Source organism: Psammomys obesus, unplaced genomic scaffold (genome assembly GCF_907164565.1).
Source record: "Psammomys obesus unplaced genomic scaffold, mPsaObe1.curated_primary_1811, whole genome shotgun sequence".
NCBI lineage: Eukaryota > Metazoa > Chordata > Mammalia > Rodentia > Muridae > Psammomys > Psammomys obesus.
Genome location: NW_026590859.1, coordinates 6,294,922 through 6,318,287, shown reverse-complemented (window position 1 = coordinate 6,318,287; position 23,366 = coordinate 6,294,922). Strand labels below are relative to the sequence as shown.

At 41.8% G+C, this 23,366-nt stretch overlaps 1 protein-coding gene across 10 annotated transcripts in view; it reads left to right on the top strand.

Moving 5' to 3' along the window:
* Nucleotides 1–23,366, top strand: part of Esrrg (estrogen related receptor gamma) — a 569,612-nt gene that overhangs the window by 494,404 nt on the left and 51,842 nt on the right. For all 10 annotated transcript variants that reach the window (XM_055609225.1, XM_055609227.1, XM_055609219.1 and 7 more), the window contains 2 exons: nt 7,737–7,847; nt 11,745–11,906. In XM_055609225.1, the coding sequence (XP_055465200.1) occupies nt 7,737–7,847; nt 11,745–11,906 (273 nt within the window). The remainder of the gene's footprint in view (nt 1–7,736; nt 7,848–11,744; nt 11,907–23,366) is intronic.

The following is a 23,366-nucleotide window of genomic DNA, read 5'->3' as shown; positions in this document are numbered from 1 at the left end:
AAAGACACCATTGTGCCAGAAGAGACCTGTCGCCCTCAGCTTCCCGGTTCACTAAGTTTGGATGTTACTCTGGCAGATAATAACGGTCACCAGAGGAGTGCTGTAAAGCGCATGCTTCCCTTCCTGTCTGTAACTGGCTGTCAAGTCTCTGTTTATCCATGCTAGTACCACTTTATTGTTTTTGGCAAGTCACATGCTTCTGAGGACTAAAAGTTTTCCTCTGAGAATTTCTTAAGTTTGTCTTTGAGCTTCTTTCACTGGGTTTCCACACCATCTAGATTCCTGTCTGTGTCAGAGTACCCGATGACCTTCAGAGTATTGCCATCATTCTCTGTCAACATATTAAAAAAAAAAAAAACCACACACAACAAACACAGAAAAATAGACCTCTGGATATCCTCTTCAAAATCCCCATCTCTGTTCTGTGGTTAGAATTTTGTACTCCTCTCATCCAAGAAGACAACGTAATCACAGCTCTCGGCTCAGCAGCTTCTAAAGCAGTGGGCTCGATTGCTCGATTACCCATTCCCTGCTCTTCACAGGCACTGCTGTCCCCTCATGCAGAACAGCTCATGGGATCTCTGCACCCTGAGGAGCATGTTTGAAAACGTACTCCTTCCAGCACCAACTTATTGTGCATTACTGGAATCACTTTTTGTTTTTAACATGGATGGACCCACCCTATTTTATATTGATGCCCATTACTTCATAACTTAATTGGAAGGAAATGGTAATTTCTAAAAGTATAAAGAGCTATAAGCATTAAGTAAGATAAAATATGGCTTGATAAGCAATATACAGTACAGTAATATAAAATTCTTAAGATAAAAAAATAGGAGATGTGGAGGAGGTGGCTTCCTGTTTAAGAATATTTATTGCACAACCATGAGGTCCTGAGTTCAGGTCTCCAGCCCCACATAAAAGTCAGGTGTGTCCAGGCATGGGGGCCCTTGCCTTCAATTCCAGCACTTTGGAGGTAGAGATAGGAGGATCACTGTGAGTTTGAGGCTCATTCTACACAGTGAGTGTCAGACTAGCCCAAGCTGCGTAATAAGAGGTGTGGGAGAGAAGCCTGGCAGAAGCATTTGGGAGTTTACCCGCACCCCAGTGCTGCTGGGGTGGCACTGGAGGGATCAGAGAGGCTGAGAATGGCTGAGCTCCAATTTCAGGAGACCCGGTGTCCAGGGAGCAAAGTCAAGAGTGATAAGGCAGTACTCTAAAATGTTCTCTGTCCTCTCAGCACAGCTGCCTCCCATGGATGTGCCACACCAACACAACACACAACACACACACCCATGCACACACGCACGCACGCACGCACACGCACATACCAGAAACAGAAGTAAAAGGAGGATTTTCTTTTCTTCTTTAAAGACAGCACCTATGTTTAGCCAGTGCAGGCCAAATGTGCACGCCCCTGACAGAGGAAGGGAAGAACTGGAGCCTTCTGAACAGGAGATTTCTTTAATTACACTGAAGAGGTAATAATGGCAGGCGTTGCATGTTTAATGCGATGTTCTGGATGCCCCTTTCTCTTCTTGCCTTTTATTTTTCTCCTCTTCACAGAAACCTCAGCCTGAGCAGAAAGAAAAGGTTCAAGGCTTGTCAGCATTAGTTTATAGATAGCTGTTTAAAAATAATGAGATATTGGGTATTGTGAGGCTCAGGGCTGTCTTGCCAGACTCATTTATTTCCATTCACCTTTTGTCAGAATTGCAGACAGAAGACATTCAATTAAAATCTGTCACCTGTTGCAGATGACCTAATTTGTACTCGTATGTTTCATAGATTAGGCCGCCATGCTTCACGCAAGCAACTTTACCTCTGCCAAGAAAACATTTTCCCCGCTAAACATTTGTGGATAGTGGTTTCCAATGCGTGCCCCTTCCAGTTGTCTCCAATCCAGGTTCTAAGTTTGCTGCAGGAGCCCTGAGCCAGGCAAGAGCTGGGGGCTGCACCTTGGTGAGCTGGGGGCCAAGGAGCTTCTGTGGGATTTTGTCTCATGTGTGTTAATCCACCTGTGCGTTTCATATACACCCAGAAGCCTGTGCGATTTCCACTGCAGCTTTCCATTTAATCACCCAGTTGGCTACTGGGGAGCCCAAGAGCAAGGACTCCCGTTATTGAGTGTTCATTTATCTATAGGACAAGAAAGCTTTAATGTGAGTCCTGGCTTTCTGTTTCTCTGTCTCTCTCTCTCTCCTTCCCTCTCTCTATCTCTCTCCGTGTGTCTCTCTGTCTCTACCAGCCTTTCAATCCCTTTGTGATCTTTCTTTCTTACATCTTCACATGTTACGGTATTTCGATGCACAGACTGAGCAGTTTGCAAAACTCCTGCTCTGTGGGCCTGATAGCCCAGCCAAAGTAACAGAAATTATCAGCCACCATGCAGTGGAGCAAGGACCATCGGCAACGCCTGTTAGGAGTGTGGAATTTGGCTGTGGTTTCCCTTTGCTTCTGTGCTCTGGCAAAGCCAGACCTGTCTAATTGGTAGTGCCCTTTCAAAAAGGAATGAGGGGCATGGGGAATGTGTAATTTCCCTTGCCATAGAAAAATTCAGTCTTTTATTTTAATTTTTAAAAATCACCACCACATTTGTTCATAGCCGTGGGCTCAAGCATCTGGCTGAGTCATGGACCTAGAGTCCCTGGGGCTGGGATTGAAAGGGACTAGTCATGTCCCCTCTGCTGGCACTGCTCTGCCTACCTCTTCTCTATGGCCCAGTCATGGTACAGATATCATTTACTTCAGTAATTTGCTTTTAACCTTCTAGGTTAGGATTCTCCCCAACTGTCCCTCTGGAATCTGCCTCTCATGCACTGTGGCTTTCCCACCTGTGAAATGGGACAAGAATAGCAACTGTCTTGCAGGGTTGCTTAGAAGGCATGTGTGCTAGTGCATAGAGAATCCAACTCACCCTGGGTGTGGAGTGTGCAACAAGCTCTTGGGAACTTCGCTTTCTTCCACGGCACATCAGGTGTGGACTGGCAGGTTGAGTTAACGTGTAGACAGTGCTTGTTGAGAGGAAATGGACACCAGGAATCAGGGACTCAATCTCAAAGCCATATTTAACAATATTGCTGTCTACTTTGAGAGGGTGGTGATAGTTGCAAGTATATGAATATTCATATGTATATTCATATACATATATATGTATGTGTCTCCAGAGGTTGATTTGTCTCATTGTCTTAGGTGACCTGCAAACATTTAGTATGGCTGGCTTTTCCCTGGCCTCTGTGAGCACATACAAATAATTTCTGCTCACCCCACCCCCAGCTGTGAAGCCTGTAAATATGCATAGCTGCCCAGATTTTGCCCCAAAGGGGAACCCCAACAGAAGCTGCCATAGACATTCCCGGTACCTCTCTAGATTTTGTTAATCCTGGCAGCCTCTTGAGGCAGCTCTTGCAAGAGAGCTTCCTTTATGCTCTGCATAGATGCTTCCCCAACAGTCTCTACCGGATGGATCCTGGGAATGGTCATGTGTTGTCCTCCTACAGGAAGGGAGGAAGGCACTTGCAGGCAGCAGATAAGACACACAGTAACAGGGTACCAGACAGTACAAGGAGGGTCTGTGCTGTCCTCTGTTTCCCATGGTCTTCCCTGACTCCACGGAAGTCTATGTTGGGTGACATTTACCAAACACAACTAGTTGTTTAATGTTCTTGCATGATCACTTCAAAATTGTTCATGTTTTAATGTGACTATTTCTTTCTTTCTTAAGTTTTCTAGGAATCTTACCCTTAACATCTCTTAGTGAAGTTTTGCTTTGAAACAATATAAAAAATGTTTTATTTTTAAATTGGGGAAGTAGGTGAGGGCATTCTTAATAATTCCCTGAAGGGAAGTAATATATATATGAAATTCATTTAACTTTGCACTGTTATAATAGTGAAAACACCTTTGACTTGGGCCATATAATATCATGAAAATTTGCATTTGGACATAACATGCTGGCTTAGCATGGGCCGAACTGGGTGACCTTGGCTTGACCCTTTTACTTTGCGTGGTGTTTATTCTCTTCACAGCATTTTTTCCTCCTTGCCCTACTCTTGCTCCCTCCACTTTGTAAATTTGGACAGTGCGCACGATTTGTGACTCCCTGGTGGCATGCAAACACATACAGCACTTGAAGAAGCCTTGGGAAATGTTCTAGTAGAAAGAAAATGCCAGCCATTAAAGTTTTTTTTTTTTTTTTTGAAAAGAAGACAATGGTCCAGTTGAGTGGACAACCAGTCACCTTAGTTAACTTCAAATCCTGTCACATATGCTATGTCATGGACATATTATTTTTCAGAGGAGAAAAAAAAAAACCTCATATTTTAAATTTTTTCAAAAGTATTTTACAAGTAGAGTCTAAACAGAAGTTGCTTGTTTAAAAGTATAGAAGTGTGAAAACAGGCGTGGTTATCTTCGGTGGAATTGAATCCATCGATGTTTGGTTTTATCCAATCTGGCTCTCCCAATTACCAATCATAAATGATGTTATTTATTTTTGCTAAAATTGTTTTGAAAATTTTAAACACAATAGTTTAAGCTATAATTATTAATCTTGTGCTTAATATTGGATAAATTCTAGCTGTATTAAAGAAAACCATATTCATTCATTCATTCATTCATTTAGAAGTGGGACTTGCTTTGTTTCCAGTCTGGGGTATGGAGTGAGATCATGTCTCAAAAGAAGCAAAAATTTAAGTTCTGATAATTTTACTCATGTGAATAAGCCCATCAGTTGTCAATAATCTCAGGCAAATAAGTTGTTCACATATTCAGAGGTTGGCTAGGTCTGGCTTAGGCTTCATGCTGCTGTTTCTAGGTGTGTTTGTATTATGATCCAGGTGATGAGAAGTTTTCTCTTCCTGGCCAGATTTTTGCTCCAGTTCAAAGAAATGCATTAAATGGCGAAGCATAGTGCAGAGATATTTGCCGCTATTGTTGGTTGGATTGTCCTTTAAAATTTTACTGAGAGTATAGTCAGCTACAGAAAATCATCAGGGTGACCATCACTGTCCCTCCAGAGACACATAAGAGACAGATCACCCCAGGAGCAAAGTTAAAAAGCAGAAATAGATGTATTTCACTTGGTTTGAAATATTTAAAAAATTTCATATTTGACTGCTTTTGACTGGGAATGAATTTGCACGTGAACATGTTATTATGATCTTCTAAAACATATTGACTTCAGAAAAATTTGCTATTAATTGTTCTCCAAACATGGCAGGAGCCCTGCTCTGCATATTGAGTCTCTGTCAACGTTCACTATAGCATTATTAATCTCATGCTTTATGAGTGTCAATATCGAGTCTTTTCCTTACTGTCATATAAATAAAAATCACAAGTCATAAAATAATTCTTTGTCTAATTGATTTTCATTTTGGAGGATAAAACATGTAATCCTGCTGTGTTTGGAAAGCTCTTGACTGTTTAGGACCTGGGTGGATGTGTGGGTGGGGTGGGTGGAAAGGTCAAGCAGGGGTGGATAGGCAGGAGGATGGGCAGATAGCTGCTCATCTACCAAGATGGGAAGGGATGGAGGTGGGGAACATTAGAGAGTCTTAGGAACACAGACAGAAAGGCAGTTTCCAAGGCTGAAAGGGAGATGCGGGTGAGGGTAGCTATCACACTGCTTTGAGTGTGTGTATCTACAAATATAAGGTGTGACCTAGCAGGAAACTTTCTTGACGTGTGTGTGTTTTCAGTAAATATTTTGGGACCACATTTTCTCTGCAGATGCGCTGAATTTAAGAATGACCCCTGGGTACATCTCATCTTCTCCTCTACACACACACACACACACACACACACACACAAACACACACATACACACACACACGAAGTGCCTCCATTAGAGGACTATACTGCATGATTTAATTCAAGGTCCAGCTGGAAGCAGTGCAGCTTACCTACTCCTAACACTGGAAGCCACAGTTCTTGTGTGTGGCATATGTGCATGCATGTTTTCCTGAGTATGTGTGTAGACATCTGTGAATGGAGGCCAGCAATCCATGTCTAACGTCAACCCTCAGTCACTTCCTACCTTAGTTTTTGAGCCAAGGTCTCTTACTGAACCTGGAGTCACTGACTTTGCTAGTACAGCTGGCCACCAAGCCCAGGATCCTCCAGTCTCTGCCTCTGAGGACTGGGATTACAGGATGGTACGGTCACACCTGGCTTTTCACGTGGGGTCTAGGCATCAAACTCAAGCTTGAGAAATAAGCATTTTAGTGGCCTAGCCATCTCTGGAGCTTCTTCTCTAAGTGCTACTTGCTAGATAGACTTCATCCTCAGGGAGGGGCTGGCCTTGGGCTAGTGATGCAGCTCAGATAGTAAAGGCACTTGATACCAGACAACCTGAGACCCATCCCAGGATCTACATGAAGGAGATAGATAACCAAGTCCTGCAAGTTGTCCTCTGACCTCCAGAGGTGCACCTCCACTTATAATGTGATTAAATAAAAATATAATAGATGTTTTAAAAAGAAAAAAAATATACCATTTATGTGTGAAACTCTATTGGTAAAGTAATATGAAGTCTCTGAAAAGCACTAACAGAATATTCAGGAGCCCACACCCTAGAGCCAAGCAGTCCAAGTTTATTCTGCAGACTTTTGTCCTAACATTTCTAGAGATGATTAAAGTGCTATCTTCTCTTTTACTTCTTTCTCCACTTCATATTCTCTCTTTCTTTCCTTTCCATCTCTTTCTCCCCTGCTGCCCTTTCTTAATACATGTAATAAAAGCAGATTAAATGTTCTGCCCAGGTTGAGGTTAGCTGACAGACGTCATGGCTATAATTAATGTCCTGTGCATCTCAGATGGAACAAAATGGAACCACCTCACATAAAGTAGAAAAATCTTGGAGAAAGGTTTGAAGATGTGTGAGAGGGAATAAAGCTTAATACTTGGGGAATGAAGTAAAAAGTGTCAGACTTTAGTAAATATTGGTATAATCACATAATAAGGACCAAACAGAGGAGAGGAAGGGAGATAGAATTCTATGGACATGAAATTCTTTGAAACTATAACTAAATAAACAGGATGGAATGAAATATGCAGGATGGGAGGATAGATAGCTGAGTAGTAGATTTGACATTCTCACTTTCTGAATTCCCTCTTTAGGAAAAACCCTCTCTATACTGTTTGTATAGCTCTGCCTACTTTTAGTTTTCTCATTAGCATGTCAACTTGTAATAACAATCTCTTTAGGACGTATATTGGCATTTTACCATGGAACAGTCTTAGGCTGCACCATCATCCCACCGTTCTCCAAACCCAAAGGTGCTCTTCATTGCACTCAGTTCCACAGTGCAACACAGGAGGATTTCACACTTCTAGATCTTTCTGTTGACTGGGTCTCACGTGTGGAGCTTTCGGGGGTGATGGAAGATGGGAGGGGGTTCAGAATACCAATGTCTTTTATCTTGAAAAACCACTGCACTAGCACAAAAGAAAAACTCATTTGCTTAATTCTTAGGGAAGTGTGCCTTTGCCCTGATCTACAAACGGTGACTTTGAGGGCTCTGTAGAAAATGCCTTTTGAATTTTCTAGCCGTCAGTAGCCATGGTTTTCAAATACTGATCATTCTGATTTCCTATTTTTTAGCCTTCTCTTATAGCACTGGTACGTTCTGAGTACCACTCTGTCTCCGTAACAACCCTGGGAGATGCAGTTGACGTGTTTGGTTGTTCTGAGGTAACTGCCTTAACAGTAAGCCAGTGCCTGTCTCTGTCCACAGGGGTACGTCTTGACAGAGTACGTGGAGGTCGACAGAAGTACAAGCGCAGAATAGATGCTGAGAACAGCCCCTACCTGAACCCTCAGCTGGTGCAGCCAGCCAAAAAGCCATGTAAGTACCACAGATGTGCCTGGCTTCCCAGACACAGAATCCTCCCCGTTGGCACTGTGTGTCCTTCATTGGCATGCCCATTCCTTCTGACTCCAAGGAGACTCCTCTTTGTCGGAGAACACAAGCTCTATTCTCAGGGATTGTCTGTGAGGAGCAGTGTCAACCCAACTCATAATCTTTTTCATTTCTTGTAAAGCCATCTGTGATAATTCTCTACTCTTCCTGTTTGTGCCTGGTCACTTTGTACCAGAGTACGCATATTAATGCCCAGCTGATATGCTGTGAATTTTACATTTACTGGTTGTCTTTATTTGTAGAGGTACATAAAATGGATCATACTGTGATCATTAGTTCATTGGAGCTGTTAGTTTCAGATTTCACAAGAAAGTGACTTTTGTAGTTTTCCCTAACCAAATGAGTTTGGCTGCTCAACCTCCCAATGAAAATACATTAGGGGCCTCATTAATTTGGAGCTATATAAGGTTAACACAGTAGCTAGCAATAGATTAAAATGAGAATGGACCCTACTAATAATGAGCATAGGTTGGTGGTTCCATCTCAGGTGCCCTTATGGGTGTTATAAATTGTTTTTAAAGAGCCCATGATTTTATGATACCAGGTTGCAATTTGAAAGGATGGCTGGTGCGTAGCTAAAATGCAAACCCCATTCTCCTTGTCATTAACTAAAAGGGGCTGGAGTGTAGATTGTGGCAATAACTGGATCCCATTTTCTGAGAAATCAGTTAATAGCTACAGTGCCGCCAAGCTAGCAATCTAGATGTTTATTTCTGGCATTCAGAAGAGGCCCTAAGAGGTACTTGGGTGGCAAGAATGCTTGCGTAGAGCTGTTTTTGTCATAGAAGGCACAAGCTCTTCTTGCTTCTGTAGCAGCTCAGGAGGTGAAGCTGTTTTGGAAAAAGGAAGGGTCCACTTCCAGTTCATAATCTCCAGGAGGGGTCAGTGCTGTGCACAGCCGTGCCAGCATCTGGGGCCCAGTTAAATAAATAAAGCAGACCCTGAACTGTAAATGAAAGGACATTTTAACTGTGTTAAAGGAAAAGCAGCCCATTTTACATAAAATTAAAGCGTAAGTGAACATATGGCATAGTTTCTTTTTGCCTTTCCAGAAAACATTATGTTGATTATACTTTCAATTGTCCAATCTGGCATCTCCTCCTCAGCCGGGGAAGCAGTTTGGCATTGTGCAGATACGATCTAGGAGTGCAATAAGCAGATTTTGCACATCATAATTAAAAACTTTCTGATAATACAATAAAATGCAATAAACACTAATGCTTAATTTCATTAGAGGGTTAGTGTTTCTTGATTGAATAATATCTGGATTGCCTGTTTCTCATTTAACTTAAGCGCACATTGACCGAAACCATTGATAGTTTCTTTTACAGAAAGAAAAAAAAAATGAATGCCAGGCTATTTGCAAATCAACCCTAAACGGGGACATCTATCGTTGTCTGTGTAAATGGGAAGAATTGGGAGGTGGCTTGCCAGGTACCTCCAGGAAGATTACAGCAATCGCAGGGCGCTCCTTGGTCTGAGATAAAGAGTTCCTAATGAATCGTTACTCATTATCTAAAGGCTGCTGTGTTAATTTTCCTTAGTCCATCCAATTAGTGTGTTTTTGTAACAAACATTTATAAAACTTAATTTTCAGATTCTGTCAGATAGGCATCAGGAGAGGCCACAGGCTTTGCCGAGAAGGTGGCCAGGGAGATTTTTGCACCCCTGTCTGGTTGTTTGTGTTCTGTGAAGTCTTAAGAATGGAAATTGGGTTGTATTGATTCTAATTAGGGAAACATTAAATAAGACTTACCCGGAAACAGCGCTGTTGGCTATCCTATTTGCTAAAGGATGGAGATGTCCAGGCTTTTGCCGAATCACTCTGACCTGCAAGTCAAGGAGCCATGACTTGGATAAAACAGGCTGCATATTTTCCCCCGTGTGAAACAATAAAATCTGGAATCGTGATTTCCTTTGGTTACACACTTGTGCCCTTGACTGTTGTATACTCGTGTAGTCCTGAAATTTCAACATCTTCAGAGGAACAAAAATCAGAACCTCTCTCAGAATAAGCAGGAACACAGGTATTCGTTCCATGGTTTAAAAAAGAAGTAAATATCATTTCTTCCCTATTCTATAAGGTAAAAAAAGAATCTTTAACTTCCTTAGTTAACCTTTTCCTAGAAAGTGTTGTATTTTGGAATATTTCTACCCAAAATATTAATATTGATGTCAAGGACAAGTAACTATGTGAAATAAATATAATTCACGTGCCCTTATTAGTGCACTTGAAAATATAGTTTCAGTGTTGCTTGTACAGAGACTGAACAAGATCAAGCTAGTCAGCATTCCATCATGGACTGGGGGACCCCCACAAGCCCCCCTCTGCCATCCCCACAAAAATTAAGGAACTCGTGACAGTTGACAGCTTTTGCAGGAGGGGAGTAGATTTGGATATAGCCCCTGGTATATGCCTACCACGCTGAGTGGGTGGTCGCACACCACGAATGTATAGGTAGCACAAATGGGGTTCTGGGGGTTATTAAAAATGAAAAAAAAAATCTGAAGCTGGATGGGGGAAGTGACAGGAGGACCCTGGAAGACATAGATGGAAGAGTGAGGGCTGGATTAAATAATCACATGGTGAAAATGCTTTGTATTAAAAGTTCATAGAATCATTGACATGTTATATATGCACACACACACACACATATATGTATAATTTTAGGAAAAGTGTTAGATATTTCTTCAATAAGTCTGTTACCAAAGAGATGTCATTTGGAGTTGAATGATTTAAGAACAGAGTAAAAGGCAAATGTATAGCAAACACACTTGGAACTTTGGCTCTGTCCACAAAACTTCCCCTTAGACTCTCGATTTTCTGGAGGGATATTACCTAGGACTCTTAAATATGTGAATTGATTTTTACCCATTTGTATCTCCTCCCATAGAAGAAAGAATCACATCTAAAGCTACATCAAGAAATTGAAAATCAGGCCAACGAGAAAAATCATTTTGTTAGCCTGGCTTTACGGCCCCTCCATAAACCCACACATGCCCCTGAGCAGTAAAACACATCCGATGAGACGCTTTCCATTTGTCTCTAGTGTTGACTTTATGAAGATTTCAGAAGCATAGATCACAAATTTCAGACAGATAAATCTGAAGCAGAGAATGAACTGGGGACAACAGATGAAAGTAGAAGATTAAAGGGAAAGGTGCTTGGAGGAGAAAATGCTGTGTCGTATAAGCAGGGTCGTTTTTATGGGCACAGATATTAGCTGTATTAGGTGGGTTGGTTTGCTACATGGAGACAGGGGAAAAGGCAGGCAACTCCTATTTAATGCATCCCAAGAAGATGGAGTTATATAGTCAGTAATTCATCCTGCCAGAAGGGCTCTGACCCTTGGCTCTTCTTTAAAGGAATTAAAACAATTAATGACTTTCGTGCCTATTAAGACTATGGCATTTGTGGGCCTTTGCTTATACATTAGCCCATATTTCAGTGCTTTCCAGTAGGCTTCTATTTTGAAACTATTATTTCAAAATATTGTGTGCTATTTAATCTGCTCTCCCATATCCCACTTAAGAACCAGAGAGCAAACCCAAGAAGCATCTAACTTCTCTTATCTGTTTGCTATAAAAATGTTCACAGCAGGACCAAGTCTTCCATTCAGAAAGCCAGGCAAGGAACAGTGAGTTCTTTCTTGCTGTGAATTTTCTTAACACTACTCAAAGCACATGGAGTGAACCATGATGGAGTTTGTGTGTTTTATTGTAGGCTTCTGCAATTAGTTTTCAAAACATAAAATACCTTAGGGTTCATGAAAGTGGGTGATTTCGTTAGTGATCATGCAGTGCTCTGGTCCGACCTCACAGATAACAAGATCGTCTCGCATTTGTTGGTGGCTGAGCCGGAGAAGATCTACGCCATGCCTGACCCTACTGTCCCTGACAGCGACATCAAAGCCCTCACGACGCTCTGTGACTTGGCTGACCGAGAGTTGGTGGTTATCATTGGATGGGCAAAACATATTCCAGGTAAGTTCCCTGGAAACCCCCAAAACCCCACAAAGGCTGCAGGTGCCTCCAGGATCATATGCCCTATAGGAGAAAAATTTACAATTTTCCTGTGAGATTATCTCTTAACTATCACTGTTGTTTTTCTTAATTCAGAAGAGCACTAACTTTTACATAGTGATAACCATTATAGTTATGTACCGTCTCGAATTTTTTTCATCATTCATTTCCTTTTTGAGGGCACTGTTTGCTACCATTAAATAAAGAAAATACAGCCCATAAAACCATTTCTTAGTTATATTAAAGCTTTTTATCTTTTTCTTGAGGAAATAAACTTACAATTTTTTTTCACTTAATTTATTTTCAGCAGTAGGCTAATGTTCCCCTTTCCTTGTAAGAGTCTTCCATTTGGTTTGTTTTCTTAAATCTTTACCTTGACTTTCTCTTTATGATCACAAATTTTACATTATTTTGCAATTAGATATTTATGATGAACTTATATGCAAAATGAAATGCTAGACTAAAATGCTAGTTTTTTATACGTTCTGATTTCAAGGTAGTGTTTTATTACCTTTCTTTGTTGACCCATTCTATAGTTGCAAAAAGCATACCTTGCCACATATTTTGAAAACATTAGCATTGTGTTTGAATTCATTTTTATTTCATTTGACTTTGGTTTTCAAATGGTTTATGAAGAAGTTTTCAAGTGACAAGAAATGTTTTTCTGGCACACACGGTTAACTTATTTCCGTCTCCTTAAACTAGTTTGTCTTTATGCTTTGAATGCTACAGTAATTTCTTTAATCAAATTGATGGAAGTCCCTCTCCCAGCCCACACTGAAACCAATTTATTGGTCATGATACGCCAGCCATGTCGCTAACAGTCGTAACGAACTGTCAGGCACTATCGCAGTGAAGCTAATTTGAAGTCATTAGGTGTGCAGCGTTCAGGCAACAATTTGTTACAGTGGTTAGGGACACAGCTGACATTTCTGAATAGCTTTGTTCAGGGCAGTTCTAGATGAGACCAAGCAAATTGTAAACTAATTTAAACATCGCTCTGTATTATACCGGCTACTTTGTCTTACACTGTTTGCTAATAAAGCTCTCCAAATTAAGTCAGAACTAGTTAAATAGGTAACTTGAATGTGTGCTTTGGAAAACACTCGCACAAGAATAACAATATCTAAAAAAACACAGTTTGTCCCTGTGGATATATAATGCTGTATTTAGATTATAATCCCACCTCTATGGGTTGTATAAAAAGGCGTTCAGAGGAAGAGTTTAAAAAGAATCAGTGGCCAGCCGAGGTGATCCTAGCATTTGGGAGGCTGAAGCAGGAGGATTTTCCTTGACTGTAGAATGAAAGCCTGTCACAGAGGGAAAAGCCAGGTGGTTATCACTGCATAGTAAATGAAAACCTCTTTGGAAACAAAAGTGCTATTTCTGGGTGGGTTTTTTTTTTTCTGAGAAAAAAATAAAACTAACCATTTTTGAAATAGTGTGTATGGAAACATTTTTAGATAATCAAAATAGATCATTAATTTGGCATGACATTGTTCCGTATATTTGTACCTTGATAGACATTCTTGCTGTTTTAATGATTTAATATGAATAGAATCACATCAACTTCCTCCTCCCTTTACTCCTCAGCCCTTCCCAGCTGCTCTCCCTGAGCCCTTCCCAGGCCCCACTCTCAAGCTGGTAGCCTCTTTTTCCTTTGAGTATTGCTCTTACACACACATGCGTGCCCATGTGCAAACATGCGTTTTAAACATAGTTGTGTGAACCCAGGTTTCTCATCCTGGCACTGTTGACACTGGGTACTAGAAAATCCTGCTGTGGCTGGCTTTTCAGAGCATCCTAGTGTATTTGATAGCACCCTTAGCATATACAGACTAGACGCTAGTAGCACTCCTGAAAAACAAACATTTCCTCAGACACTACCATAAGATGCCAGGAGACAATTCACAGCAAGTACCTGCCCCACCCCCCATTCACTATTGAGAAACACTGTCCCATCCAGGATATTTATTCTCTATTCAAAGACAGAGAGATTTGTGGCAAAGAGCATACAAGCACTCAGATAAGTTCACAGATGTTTCCAAAACCTTCAAAACACATTTAAGTCCAGTGTGATTCCTAACACCAATGCCAGGATCACTGCTAGACAGGTTGAGGCAGGACAAGTGCCACATTTCAGAGTAGCCTGGGTTATATAGTGTATTTAAGAGCAGTCTGTATAAGAGTAAGACCGTGTTTCAAAAAAAAAAAATAGCACATATATGAACATCTGAGTTCAGGTCCCCAGTTCCATACAAAAGCTAGGCATGGCAGCACATGTCTGTCAGCCCAGTCCTTGGAATGTGGAGACAGGAGGATTTGGGGAAATTGCTCACTGGCCAGAGTAACTAAACCAATGAGCTTCAGGTTCTGTGAGAGACCCTGTCTTCAAAAATAATGTGGAGAGCAATAGAGGAAAATGCTTGGCAGTGACCTCTGACCTCCATGACTCCTGCCACAAACAAACAAACAAACAGAAGTGTATATCACCCATCATTTCAGTGAACCTTGCTCCAGTCTCCCCAGTATTTTGATACCATCTAGAATTGTCATGATAAAAACCAGCTATAAAAAGAAAAAGAAAAGAAAACACAAAACAAAAAAGAAAATGTCAGCTCCTCCCAAGCCCCATGGTTGGGAAAGGTCAGAGGTGAGTTTGCAGTCCTGATTATGCATCTGAGTGGAGATGGGGCTTCCAGAGGAGCATGCCAGAGCCACGGGCTGGGTGACGTCTGTGACAACAGTAACTTTAAATAACTCTGGGTAGTGCCATTTCCAGTGCTGGAAACAATGAGCACGCAATTATGTGCTCAGTCATAAGCCGGGGCTTAGACTCCGTGGGGGCTGACGTTATTCTCTCTCCATAGCAAACGGAGAGGCGGTCACTGTGGCATGGTGCCTGTAGGCTCTCATTTTCCTCATGCCAGAGGGTATTTTAAATAAATACAAAGAGAACCTTAGCTCCTCAGAAGGGAATTCGAAAAACAAGAATTCACTGAGAGCTTTTTGTTTTTGTTTTTGTTTTAAAACCCTATGCATGCCTCAATGAGTTTGGGAATGGTGCAGGAAGCCCTGTGGTATCAAAGCACGCCTGAGTTCAAGGGCATCCCAGAAGCACACACAGCCATGTGGAACACGGGATGGGAGGTGACAGCAAAGAGAGTATAATGACTTAAAGTCACATGTTTGCCCTGATAGGAGAAAAATTGTGTTCTCTATGAGGGGACCAGGCTCACTAACTCAGTCTGGAGTCAAATTACAGTGAGAAGTAAACTGAAAACACACACACACATGCACACACAATTCAAGCATTTGTGGTCTACGCTCTGTTCTTAGTTCATGTGCTCACACACACACACACACACACACACACACACTGGCACGCTTGAAGCTCTGCTTCAGGCCAGTTCCCCTGCTGCGCCAGCTGCAAAGACGCTTTGGCATGCTTGCTTCAGTCTCATGAAAAGAGAAGAATCCTACCAAAGAAAGTATTGAACAAAAGTATGTAGGGAGTGCGGGGTTTTATCAGCAAATAGAATTAGTTGACTTGCACTAATAAATCACATGAATGGGGACATGAGCTGTTATGAAACATGACCACACTTATCTGTAGAAGAGGGAGAAAAAAGACCACAAGGGCTTCAGAAAATGCTTGACTTTAGCTGGAGGAGCGTAAGGGCACAAGAACAGATGATGGTGCCCTAATAGCCCTTTTTAAGAATGACAGGCCCTGCCATTAGCATCCCTTTATACCCTTGGAAATTGCTCATGCCTCGCTTTTCTGCCTCCTATCTGGCTGGCTCTTTTTTATTTCTCTTTCAATTTCGTCCGTGCTCGGATAAGCGCATGCTAACACAATATGATTGAGCTGTAAAATGGAACGCTGTCGCCTCTAATCTCTTTTATGTAGATATGGAGGCTCTGCACACTCCACTTCGTTCCCTCTCCATTGTTGGCCTTTTTCAGAGCAGCCTGCCAAGTAACGGAGGCTCGGTCAGACAGTGGAGCTTGGTTTCACAGGGTGTGATAAGACGATTATCAGCCCAACAGGCAGATCTGTGATTGTTCTTCGTGGCTGATTAGGATATTATTATGTCCTGGAATTTCCTTAGCAAAATACAGCCCGGGCTTAGCTGGTGGCACTTAAAAAGCCCTCGCCCACATTAGCTGACCTATGTAATGGCTTGAGTGTATTTACGGATCTTGTCGGCCGGCTACTTTAAAAGGACAGGGAAGTGTTTGCACAATAAAGTGAGTAGGCGTAATTTAGAAGAAAATACGGCAGACGTTCAGATCATCCCGTCTCCATCATCTTTTGAAAATCGAAATTAATTTAGTTGATTTGATTCCGAAGTGGAGGGGCTCAAAGCTGAGCCGTGCTCGTGTTACCCTGCTCTGCCGCTGACCCACGCTCCTTGCTCAGCTGGAGTGTCACTTGTGTTTCACGTGACAAGCAGATTATCGCTCACAGCGGAGGGCCTTGCTCAACCTTGGGAACACTCTAGTCACATTCTTTTTTAAAAAGACGTTTTCTCTATTTATTCTTACTTACGTGTGTGAGTATGTGCCTGTGTGAGCTAGTTCGCACTATGTGCGTGCAGGATTCTGCCTGGCCAGAAGAGGGCCATGGATGAAGAGTTACAGGCGGTTGTGAACTGCCCAGTGTGGGTGCTGGAAACTAAACCCGGCGCCTCGCCACCAGTTTCCTTAACCGCTGAGCCATGTCACCAGCCCACTTCATCGCCTTCTTAAAACTGTCTCAAGTAATGATGATGTCAGACAGAAATGGAAAGAACCCTGCGACTCTCCTTCAACCATGTCAGGGGTGTTAAAGCTCTCAGAGCAGGCCACACTTGGAGTGTGAAGTGATGATAAAACAATTCTAAGTGTGTTTCTTCCTGTAAAAAGTAGAAAGCAACACCAACCAGCATTCCTCATTTCTGCTAAATCTTTTCTTTTTATTACAATTTATTCACTTGTATCCCAGATGTAGCCCTTTCCCTCATCCCCTCCTAATCACTTATCCCACGCTCGTCTCGGTCTCACCTAACTGTGTCCAGTCTGACCTCAAACTCATAGCAACACTCCTGTCTCATCCTCCTATTTTCAGTGTGTAACACCCCTAAGTGAGATACATGCGAAAGCATGGAAACAATGGCAAGCATAATTGTCCTAGGATTACATCTCATTTCTAATTGAAATAAGTCCCTGTATGGAAAATGTGGGATGCACTTTGATCTTTAAGAAGCAGGCAATGATTGACTAAAGATGCCCCATGCCATATGTAGGTTGAACTTAGTTCAATTCTGTATCAGTAAAACTTGATAAATATTTCTTGAATCATTGGTTTAAAATGTGCACAGCACAAAACTTGAACTAGCCTTTAGGAACCATTTTTACTTCATACCACAACTGAGTTTACATGTGGTTGTGTTTTATATGTTGCCGTGAATGGGTTAAAGTAAATTTCAGTCTCTTTCCCCAGTAATTCCTTATTTGTTTAGGTAACTGTTAGATAAGTGGCTAAAAGTTAAATGTAGACCCAAAGCCCTGATAATAAATAAGGCTAAGTTAAAAGGTTAGTCAGTTATTAAATGGTTAGAGATTGTCTAACCTGCCAGCTAATTGTATCCCTTCATACCTGTTGGTTAAAAAGCTAATGAAAGTAAAATCAGAAAATATGAGCTATAGCTGAGAATGTTTTATGTTACTTAATTTCACAATTAATTATACTGTGAAAATCAAATGAGGAAAATATACATGGAACTTATAAATCTATATATAATTAATTCATGTACTATAAAGTGTCATTTAAATGTAAAATATCTGTGATTCATTTTTATTTGCAAAGTACTACTGACACAGTTCCTTAAATCCTAAGGACCCAACAGTCAGTATCCAGAGAAGTTATTCAACAAACTTCTGCTCTAGTGAACAAGGGAACCTTCCTTAGCTACGAATCATTGTGAAGGTCTTTTCATTCATTCCCGGACACCCAAGGTCAATATAGTCTCAGTAATGTCATCTATCTTGGCTGACCTTTAACACCTATAAGTTTTAGAACTGTAAAAACAGAAACAGGACCCAGTAGATAAAAATGTGTTGTGAAAGACATTTGAAGCATCACCCAAGGGGTCCTTTGTTTTCTGTAATGTGAACCAACAGAGGGGCAGTGAGATATTCCGAACAGATCAGATTCAAGAGATAAGTCGCAGTTGTTAAGTGGACCCACAAAGGCCCATCCTCCCATCCACACTCCTTGAGTATGAGCTGCTACTCAGCCATCTCCTCTGAACCATGACATCCATCCTGGAGATCCAAGGGTATTTGCTAAGGCCCTGGAAGCTAACCAGGTGTGTAAGAGCCAGGATGCTTACAAATAACAAGACTCACAAGGTCATTCCCTGAGACTATGTGAACAGTGAGCAATTGCTTGCACATTGTGCAGCGGACCCTAGTGAAGTTCCTTCATGAGTCAAAACAATTGGCTTCGAGTCACCCATGTTCCTATAGGAACCTGTCACTCATGCTCTGAATAAACTTGTTGGTTCATCAAGCTAGATATGAGTAGATTTTTTTTAATGTATGTATAATGACTGCCCTAAACATTTATTTGTTCAAGATTCTTGAAGAGTCACACAACATAATTGATTCCCTACTGATAACTGGCAGAACCTAAGATGAATTTGGCAAAGGATCGCTTATATTGGTGTCTTCGAGATGGGCCAGGTGACACAGAACTGAGGCTGAGCTACCTGGGTTGGGAATATCCGTGCTGCAGTCCAATCCTGTTGCCCATGCAGGATGGGACAGTTCTCTCTTTTGACTGAGTGGCAGTGCTGTATCCCTTGATGTGGGTGATGAGACACAGAACAGAGGCTGTGCCGTGTGAGTGTCCCTGGGGAGAAGGGACGTAGGAGAGGTGTCTTGGTTCACATTGTATGGGCAGGCATGCTGGGTATGGCCGTCATATTGCTGGAGAATAGATTGCCATCCCTGAAAGTAACAGGCATGAGGTGGGTTCATGGGCGGGCCATGGTCTCATGGCCGGTGGGACAGATAAGACACCAGAGCTGCTGCCAGAAAGTACCTGCTCCCCAAAAGAGAAGAGCTGGGGAAAGGCATTAAGATGGCACCTTCCTTGTTAACCTCTGATTTGGTAGAAGTTCTAAAAGAAGGTGGGGTGATGCGGAGGTCCTCACATGAGCTTGTTGTTGATACTGATGAGCTATAAAAGAAAGAGAACATAAATTAGTAAAGACTGTTAATATTGATTGCTAAAGAGCCATTCCTGGCTTTCACAATGAGGATGGAGGCAGTGAAGTGCAAGTGACTGAAGATGGGCTTCAGGCCTGAAAGTTAATGTAGAAGTGCATTCGCCACACTGATGGGAGCCATGCTAATGGCCCAGTGCTGGACACTGTGGTAACCAAGGTTTGTTCTACACCTGAGCTGAATGACTTGGGAAACACTTCCACACAAAGAATCGGAATCTCAAATAAATGTGTCCAGCATTTACAAATACCATCCATGCTTTGTATATTCATCTCTACCTTCCACCCATTTTGAATACAGGCCACAGATTACCTTGTCAGAATCCTTTAGAAGTAATTCTCTCCCAAGGGTCAGTGCGATGGCTCAGTATGCAAGGCCTCTTCCCTCCAGCCTGACAAACAAGAGTTTGATCTTTGAAGGCGTACACAGTGAAAGAAAAGAACAAACTTCTGCTATTTGCCCTCTGTCCTATGCACACAGAGATTAAATGAATGTGGAAAAACAGTAGTTAGCTCTTTTCTTTCAACAAAAGACTCAGGAAGCTAAGGAAGCTGAGAGACTCAGGCACCTTACTACACTAAATGCTCATAAGACCCAGCTCCTCCTGCCAAAACCACCCTTAATATCTTGTAAGCAGTGAGCTACAGAAGCCAGAGAAACTCTTCAAGAGAGCCGCCTGCGGATTGTGCAGAGGTCTGTTTGGATGAAGCTTTCATGAATTTTCAGCCGCGCCGAGGTGAGACTTTTGGGTGATGCACTGGCCTTTGAGTCACCCCCACTAGTGATCTAACCCTTTACCCATGAGCCTGCAGATAAACCCGTAATCCAACTGCTCTACTGCACCAGTTACTTTTCTCACAGCCCTGACAAAAAGACCTCGCCAAAGCAATGGAAGGAAGGAAGGGTTTGTTTTGGCTTATGTAGTTCATAGGGATGGGGAGGATTATGAGAGAGCTGATCACATTCAACTGTAGCTACAAAAAACTAAAAACTAAAAAGCAGAGGGATGAACGCTCACCCTCACCTCACTTCCTCACTTGTGTTTAACCCTGGACCCAGTCTATGGAAAGACACTACTCGCGTTTACTTGGCTCTTCCCACCCTGTTAACCCATCTGAAAGCATGAAAAGCTCTCAATGCCTAGAGGCGGGTCTCTGAGGTGATTCTAGACCATGGCAACTCGACAGCCACCGTCAAACACCACAGACAACACCTAGCCTTGACTGGAATTTCTTTAGGACGATGGTAGTGCCTATCTGAAGTGAATAGATTTTTCTCCACCTCTCCCAGAAAATGTCATCAAACATGCCCACTGCACCTCTCTGCCATCATACTGAATTTCCTCTGCTCATGTGAACTCTGGTCAGTTTTACCCTTGACAGCTGCTAGATCTTTCCAAATATTTTTGCCATTCATGTCTAGCCATGCTATTGCATATTCATAATCAAAGGGAGATTGTAATCTTATAGCGCATTATTAAACCATAGTAAATCCCTAAATGCATTTTAAGTGCTCAAGTGTCAGCTTTGTACATAGCGTTATATTCAGTACGATAGGAAATTTAAGACTCCTTAAATTAAAGTACCTACCCCAAATCACACAGTTATGCCTATAGAAAAACACACACATACACATGGATATGAAGGTTATCATGATTCTCTTCTCACTTTACATCATTATGGCTTTCCTATCTGAATTTGGCACTGGTGTTCTTTTGGATGGGCTTAAGCTTTAAAAAATAAAACAACTATATCTGTGCAGGATTTCATTGCACTTTTAGTGACAGCTTCACAGTGTAGCTCAGAGTGGCCTTGAGTTTGAGCTCACGTTGCTTCAGCTACAGTGACAGACAGGCATGCCATGACCGTATCTGCTCTATATAGTCTTCGTTGCTGAGAAAACTCTCACCAGCCTTTTATGATGCTCACAGCACCACTGGCTGCTGGTTCCGTCTTTGCTCCTCTTCATGATCAGCACACTTGAGAGCTAGGAGCTTGGACTTCTACTGGGGGTTACTCAATACCAATGGTACATTAGCGGAATATTTTTGCCAGTGGTTTCCAATTATTTGTCAGATGTCCCAGGCCACCTACTTGTACTTTATAACAAACTGAGGATGATGTGACATTTCACCTTGAGTCTAAACTTTGACTGTACACTCTCAAAACTGAAGGGCAAGGGAAGGTCGGTGGTTAGAGAAGGAAATGCATAGCACATTTTAAATCGATAAAAATCAAGATGCTTGATGGATGATATGCTCTAGACACCACATGTATTAATGAAGCATGGCAGTCACCACTTGGCTGCTTATGTGAATTCTTGAGAAAATCCTTAAATGCTTGGTTATAAAGATCATACACACCCCCTTTCCAACTCTGTGGAGGTTCCCATGCCATTTATTGGCACACACTTGTAAACAAACAGAATTGACTTACTGCAACTTTATACCATATGAAAATGGTAGGTCGGGTGAGTGTGGGTCCTTCCTGTATCCCCAGATTTCTAGAAACTGAGGCAGGAACATGGCTCCAAGTTCAAGACCACCTTCAGCTACCAACCCAAAAAAACATCAATCAACAAATCAGTAAGATAGCTCTACTCTTTATTTCCCTCCTTTTCCCCTTTCCTTGTATATAAGCATTCGGCAAGATGCTGTGTGCACACACAAGCATGAATATCTTACAAGTTCTGCTTCTCAGAGTCTCATAGTACGGTGTAGGCAGAGGTGTTAAGAGAGACGAACTTGCAACTAATTGGAGTGGTGAAGACTGGGGCTGTTTGAAGAAGCATAGAGAGAAACAAAAAGCCTTACCACAGGAAACCTCGACTTCCATGCTGAGGGGAATGATTTCCAAGCTTATGCCTCTACAGTTCTTAATTGTGAATGATCTGATTGAAACTTCTACTTAGGTGTGACATCACAGTGGTTGAAGAATTTATGCAGCACTATCCGTCTGTGCTCTGGAAAATGGTTCTGTGCTGTCCCATGGAGTCCCTGATCCCGTGACCTAAGATCTGTTCTGATTTGTAGAGGGGCTTGGGGTGGTTACGATATCACGGAGACCCAGTCTTTCCATTTGCACCACACCATGATCTCTCAGAAGCCGGAAATAGCTGGGAGTTAGCCGAGGTTTGTCAGAATCCAGGTGCTCTGTGGACCTGCTAGCTTCCCAGTCATTCCTGGTCTTCATGGGGCTGTGACCTCTGATGTTCAGGTTCTCAAAACTACTTGAAGAGTTAAAAAGAGTAGCCTGTTTAGACATTGTGAGAAAATTACCTTCTAAAAGCTGGCATAATTAGTGAAACCTACGTGTGTGTAAGTGCTTGATTAAAGTCATTTTCATATAAAAACTTAAGTGTGATGTGCAGAACCCAGTGCAAGGAGCTGTCCACTCTGTTGCTTGGCGACCCACCCTCTTTTTAACCTGACTCTCACTTCCCACAGTGGCTGCTTGCACTCTCCCCCGTGTTCCCCTTCATCTGCCTCAGCCAATCTTCAAATGAATGCATGTCTATCCTGGCCTTGGCTTTGACACTCTGGATATATTGATTAATAGTTGCCCTAAGCTCCTTTTAGCAAATCAAATTTTCACTTTTAGCAAGGATTTCGCCTCTGATTTATTCAGCAAAGTGAAATGCACTAAATTGACTTTGACATTCAGGGAAAATGGCAGAAAAACAAAGAGCTAAGGAAAGAGATATAAATTGTGTGGCAGCTGGAGACTTCAGGCACCAGAGAAATGGTTTTCTAGAGAATTCCACGTCATTTAAAAACACTTTTAAATGCAGAAGTGATTTATTTAATTTTTTTTAACTGCTAAGTTTTCTTTTAGGAAGGGTATGTGCTTGGAATTTTCAATACATTGTTTTTTTTTATTTCATAGATAAGTACCACTGCACAGTTTAGGGAAGACACTAGAAGTTTTGAGTTTAACATTCTATCTTGTATGATATAAGTGGAATATTTCTCTTCCACAGGAATATGACTTTTCTAGCTTCCATAAACTAATTTTTGTATGTTCTAAAGCGGGAGTAGCAGCACTTAGAGGGAGAAAGAAAGATGGCAGATGATAGATAAGTAGGTAGGTAGATGATAGATAGATAGATAGATAGATAGATAGATAGATAGATAGATAGATAGAT